General features: G+C 46.4%; 1 protein-coding gene across 1 annotated transcript in view; it reads right to left on the reverse strand.

Annotated features, from left to right (window-relative positions):
• Positions 1-2,240: 2,240 nt before the first annotated feature.
• The window catches only part of LOC109875788 (calponin-3-like), a 30,208-nt gene continuing 26,272 nt past the window's right edge, over positions 2,241-6,176 (reverse strand). The window contains exons 6-7 of the mRNA XM_031836415.1: positions 4,457-4,603; positions 2,241-3,472 (exon numbers count right to left, since the gene is read on the reverse strand). Coding sequence (XP_031692275.1) covers positions 3,107-3,472; positions 4,457-4,603 — 513 coding nt within the window. The 3' untranslated portion in view covers positions 2,241-3,106. The remainder of the gene's footprint in view (positions 3,473-4,456; positions 4,604-6,176) is intronic.

Consider the following 6,176-nt stretch of genomic DNA (forward strand, 5'->3'; position numbering starts at 1 on the left):
GTGCACTACTGTTGACTAGTGCACTACTGTTGACTAGTGCAATACTGTTGACCAGTGCACTACTGTTGACCAGTGCACTACTGTTGACCAGTGCACTACTGTTGACCAGTGCACTACTGTTGACTAGTACACTACTGTTGACTAGTGCACTACTGTTGACTAGTGCACTACTGTTGACTAGTGCACTACTGTTGACTAGTGCACTACTGTTGACCAGTGCACTACTGTTGACTAGTGCACTACTGTTGACTAGTGCACTACTGTTTACTAGTTCACTACTGTTGACTAGTGCACTACTGTTGACTAGTGCAATACTGTTGACCAGTGCACTACTGTTGACTAGTGCACTACCGCTGACTAGTGCACTACCGTTGACTAGTGCACTACTGTTGACTAGTGCACTACTGTTGACCAGTGCACTACTATTGACCAGTGCACTACTATTGACCAGTGCACTACTGTTGACCAGTGCACTACTGTTGACTAGTGCACTACTGTTGACTAGTGCACTACTGTTGACTAGTGCACTACTGTTGACTAGTGCACTACTGTTGACTAGTGCAATACTGTTGACTAGTGCACTACTGTTGACTAGTGCAATACTGTTGACCAGTGCACTACTGTTGACCAGTGCACTACTGTTGACTAGTGCACTACTGTTGACTAGTGCACTACTGTTGACTAGTGCAATACTGTTGACCAGTGCACTACTGTTGACCAGTGCACTACTGTTGACCAGTGCACTACTGTTGACTAGTGCACTACTGTTGACTAGTGCACTACTGTTGACCAGTGCACTACTGTTGACTAGTGCACTACTGTTGACTAGTGCACTACTGTTGACTAGTGCAATACTGTTGACCAGTGCACTACTGTTGACCAGTGCACTACTGTTGACTAGTGCACTACTGTTGATTAGTGCACTACTGTACTAGTGCACTACTGTACTAGTGCACTACTGTTGACCAGTGCACTACTGTTGACTAGTGCACTACTGTTGACTAGTGCACTACTGTTGACTAGTGCACTATGGGCCCTAGTGCACAGTGAATAGGATGCCTTTTCAGACAAAGCCTGTGACTTTCTTTTGCTGACTTGTTCTGCTTCTGAGACTGACTGTGGTTACATAGTGGTCTACAGAAAACTGTGGGACATCAATTCAGACAGAGAGCTGCTTTCCAAAACCCCCTCAAAAGTAAGGCACTATATTATAGAGAATAGGTTGCCGTTTCAAACACAGCCCTGGTTTATAATTAGACATGGTGATAAATAGAGTAGGAATGAAGGCTGTAATAAGAACATGAGACCTGCTGGTTTTGGTGCTGGAGAGTTGGTTCCAAAACCACCTCTCTGACAGAACCCGGTGTGTGGCTCATGATGGCATGAAGTCAGAGTTTCGACAGCTCAGGAAAGGTGTCCCTCAAGGGTCGATGTTAGGGCCGGTCCTTTTCACACCGTATATTAATTATGTTGGTGAACATGTTAACTGTATGACACAATTGTGCCTCTAAAATTGAGAATGCTTTGCAGGATTTGCAACTGGCTTTGGATGCCGTTCTGAAACAACTCTTCCACCTGAAACTGTGCTTAATGCCAGAAAGACTCGTCGTTTTGTCTAACCTCAAAGCAGACAAATGGAGTCATTTGCAGATTTGAACTTTAAATGGCCAATTTATCAGAAGGGCATCTCTTCTTATAAGTACCTAGGCATGTATTTAGATGAACAGCTGCATTTCAAACAGCACATTGAACATTTTGACAAAGAAACTGAAGCTGAAATTAGATTTTTTTTTTTCAGGAACAAATCTTGTTTTTCTATGTCAGTTAGGAAAGATCTTGTGCGAGGGCCATTTTTTTTAAATCTGTGTTGGATTCATAATCCATAACTAATGCAAGACCACTCACCCATCCCTGTCAACTATATAACGTGGTGAAGTGGCCCTCACTTCCTACCAGAAGGCCTTGGTACATATTTGTGTACAAGGCAGTGCTTGTACTACATGTATTTTCTCCTGACTAGCACCATCACCATCCTACAGTCTCCACTCAGTCAGTTCCTAGGGAAAGGACAGAAATGGGGGAAACAATCATTCTCCTACAACATCTCTTGGACTTTGAACTACAAAATACTTTAAAACAGGAACAGATGGTGCCGCTGCCTGAGTTTAACACTCTGATAGAAAAGGGAATGTGATTGACCATTCTAATAGTGTTTAATGTATTGTGTTGTGTTGTGTGTGTACACTTGACTACTTCCTGCTGATTTCTTGCCAGGTCACGATCGGGAAAAAAAAAAAGAGGTTTCTAACCTCAAGGCTATTTTCCTGGTTAAATAACATGGTGTGATTAAGATGAGCCATACTGTATGCAATACAAGCAGAACATTCTGGTTTGGTCATCTGGTCTAATGAAAAAGCCATTAGAACGTACTCACTTCAGGATTTCAGGAAAAAGCTAAACTGGTCCATTTGGTTGAGATTGAAACCTGCTAAAATGAAATAGTGTCCTGACTCCTCAACATTTTCCACTCACTTTGATTTGTATCAATAAAATAAAGAAAGTAATATTGGTCCTTTTAGGTTGGCTAGCAGATGGGTAAACATTTAAAAAGGATAAAAGCAGCTGGTAAACCTTTTAATTTTGATTGTGTGAATTCCTTTAAAGGGATGAGTCAATGAGTAAAGCATGTCTGGGGATAAAAAACATGAAATGGCTGCAGATGATACAACATTTACGTCCACAATGTCCCATACCTCATAATGTAACAGTCGATTTAGAAGGAATGTTCTCAATCCTAATATCGCACACATCCTAAACACTGGATCTCAGGACTTTAACTTTAACTGACTGAAACCACTGCTGCTCATAATGGAAGAAGAGTTGGGAGGAGGTGAAGAAGTAATGAACTCAAGGCAATATTTCCTCTCTTATGCTTCAATGTAAAAACAACAATAAAAAGAAGGCTACCGAGGAAAAAGACTGGATCTGTTTGTCGTGGATAAAATACACTGTTTAACTGTTCCGTCTAGCGGCTGTTATGGTGGAGCCTGGCAGCACAGACAGATCTGGGACCAGGCTAGTGCCGGATGGCCCTGAGGGGACAGCCCTAATAGTCGATGCCCTGGTCGACCTCGTTGTAGTGGGCTACGTCGCTGTAGTCGTCCTCTTCATGATAAGCCACTGGGTACTCCTTCCCCTCTCCCTCGTGGAGGAACTCCTCAGCCTGATAGTCACTGTCGCTGATCTCTGAGCAGTTGGTGCTCAGGCTCCCGTCGGCATGAATGACAGGCTCGGTGGGCGAGCCGCAGTACTTGGGGTCGTACACCTGGCGTCCTAGGCCATATGCGCTCATGCCCTTCTGGGACGCTGCCTTGTTGGTGCCCATCTGCAAGGATATGGTGGAGTTGTCCACTTGCTGCACCTGTTTACTGTCGAAGATGTCGCGACGCGTTCCCGGGCAGGACATACCGGCCTAGGAGAGGAGCGGAGAAGAGGGGAGGACAGGGACACATTTAGGAGATTTCCAAGAAAACAGTTATAAGGCAGGAATATTGACCTGGATGGTCTTCTTCAAGACAACTATGAGTATTATGTATATCAACAATGTGATTATGGTGATGTGCAAAGTATATCGAGACTCCCCTAACTCTCTGTTACATTCACCCGGCTCTCTGTTACATTCCCCCAACTCCCTTTTAAATTACCCCAACTCCCGGTTACATTCCCCCAACTCCCGGTTACATTCCCCCAACTCCCGGTTACATTCCCCCAACTCCCGGTTACATTCCCCCAACTCCCGGTTACATTCCCCCAACTCCCTGTTACTCCCGGTTACATTCCCCCAACTCCCGGTTACATTCCCCCAACTCCCGGTTACATTCCCCCAACTCCCTGTTACATTCCCCCAACTCTCTGTTACATTCCCCCAACTCCCTGTTACATTCCCCCAACTCTCTGTTACATTCCCCCACCTCCCGGTTACATTCCCCCAACTCCCGGTTAGATTCCCCCAACTCCCTGTTACTCCCGGTTACATTCCCCCAACTCCCGGTTACATTCCCCCAACTCTCTGTTACATTCCCCCAACTCCCTGTTACATTCCCCCAACTCTCTGTTACATTCCCCTACCTCCCGGTTACATTCCCCCAACTCCCGGTTAGATTCCCCCAACTCCCGGTTAGATTCCCCCAACTCCCGGTTAGATTCCCCCAACTCCCGGTTAGATTCCCCCAACTCCCGGTTACTCCCGGTTACATTCCCCCAACTCCCGGTTACATTCCCCCAACTCTCTGTTACATTCCCCCAACTCATTTGAGAGTGGCACTTGCTGGGTAGTTCCTTCCATTAGATAGGTTCCATCATGGTTTTAAAAGGGGAAGTGGACCACTGTAAAAGCAACTGTGTGGGTTCCACCTGTAGACATACGGGTAGTGTTAAAATGCATCATTGGCTTTACCTGGCTGGCTCCTTTGTTGGTGCCCATCTGTAGACTGATGGTGGTCTGGTCGTAAGGCTTGTCTGTCTGGGTCTTTGGGTCGTATAGATGTCTCCTGGTCCCGTACGCTGTCATACCAGCCTGGCTTGCACACTTGTTGGTCCCCATCTAAACACGCAGGAACATAGAACCATTAGCTGAATAGGCCTATTACAGATGTCTGACCTCCATTACAGGTGTCTGACCTCCATTACAGGTGTCTGACCTCCATTACAGGTGTCTGACCTCCATTACAGGTGTCTGACCTCTGACCTCCATTACAGGTGTCTGACCACCATTACAGGTGTCTGACCTCCATTACAGGTATCTGACCTCCATTACAGGTGTCTGACCTCCATTACAGGTATCTGACCTCTGAACTCCATTACAGGTGTCTGACCTCCATTACAGGTGTCTGACCTCCATTACAGGTGTCTGACCTCCATTACAGGTATCTGACCTCTGACCTCCATTACAGGTGTCTGACCTCCATTACAGGTATCTGACCTCCATTACAGGTGTCTGACCTCCATTACAGGTGTCTGACCTCCATTACAGGTGTCTGACCTCTGACCTCCATTACAGGTGTCAGTTCTCCATTACAGGTGTCTGATCTCCATTACAGGTGTCTGACCTCTGACCTCCATTACAGGTGTCTGACCTCCATTACAGGTGTCTGACCTCCATTACAGGTGTCTGACCTCTGACCTCCATTACAGGTGTCTGACCACCATTACAGGTGTCTGACCTCCATTACAGGTATCTGACCTCCATTACAGGTGTCTGACCTCCATTACAGGTATCTGACCTCTGAACTCCATTACAGGTGTCTGACCTCCATTACAGGTGTCTGACCTCCATTACAGGTGTCTGACCTCCATTACAGGTGTCTGACCTCCATTACAGGTATCTGACCTCTGACCTCCATTACAGGTGTCTGACCTCCATTACAGGTGTCTGACCTCCATTACAGGTATCTGACCTCCATTACAGGTGTCTGACCTCCATTACAGGTATCTGACCTCTGACCTCCATTACAGGTGTCTGACCTCCATTACAGGTGTCTGACCTCTGACCTCCATTACAGGTGTCTGACCTCCATTACAGGTGTCTGAACTCCATTACAGGTGTCTGAACTCCATTACAGGTGTCTGACCTCCATTACAGGTGTCTGAACTCCATCTGACCTCCATTACAGGTGTCTGACCTCCATTACAGGTGTCTGACCTCCATTACAGGTGTCAGTTCTCCATTACAGGTGTCTGATCTCCATTACAGGTGTCTGACCTCTGACCTCTATTACAGGTGTCTGACCTCCATTACAGGTGTCTGACCTCTGACCTCCATTACAGGTGTCTGACCTCCATTACAGGTGTCTGAACTCCATTACAGGTGTCTGAACTCCATTACAGGTGTCTGACCTCCATTACAGGTGTCTGAACTCCATCTGACCTCCATTACAGGTGTCTGACCTCCATTACAGGTGTCTGACCACCATTACAGGTGTCTGAACTCCATTACAGGTGTCTGAACTCCATTACAGGTGTCTGACCTCCATTACAGGTGTCTGAACTCCATCTGACCTCCATTACAGGTGTCTGACCTCCATTACAGGTGTCTGACCTCCATTACAGGTGTCTGACCTCCATTACAGGTGTCTGACCTCCATTACAGGTGTCTGAACTCCATTACAGGTGTCTGA

Source organism: Oncorhynchus kisutch, linkage group LG11 (genome assembly GCF_002021735.2).
Source record: "Oncorhynchus kisutch isolate 150728-3 linkage group LG11, Okis_V2, whole genome shotgun sequence".
Classification (NCBI taxonomy): Eukaryota; Metazoa; Chordata; class Actinopteri; order Salmoniformes; family Salmonidae; genus Oncorhynchus; species Oncorhynchus kisutch.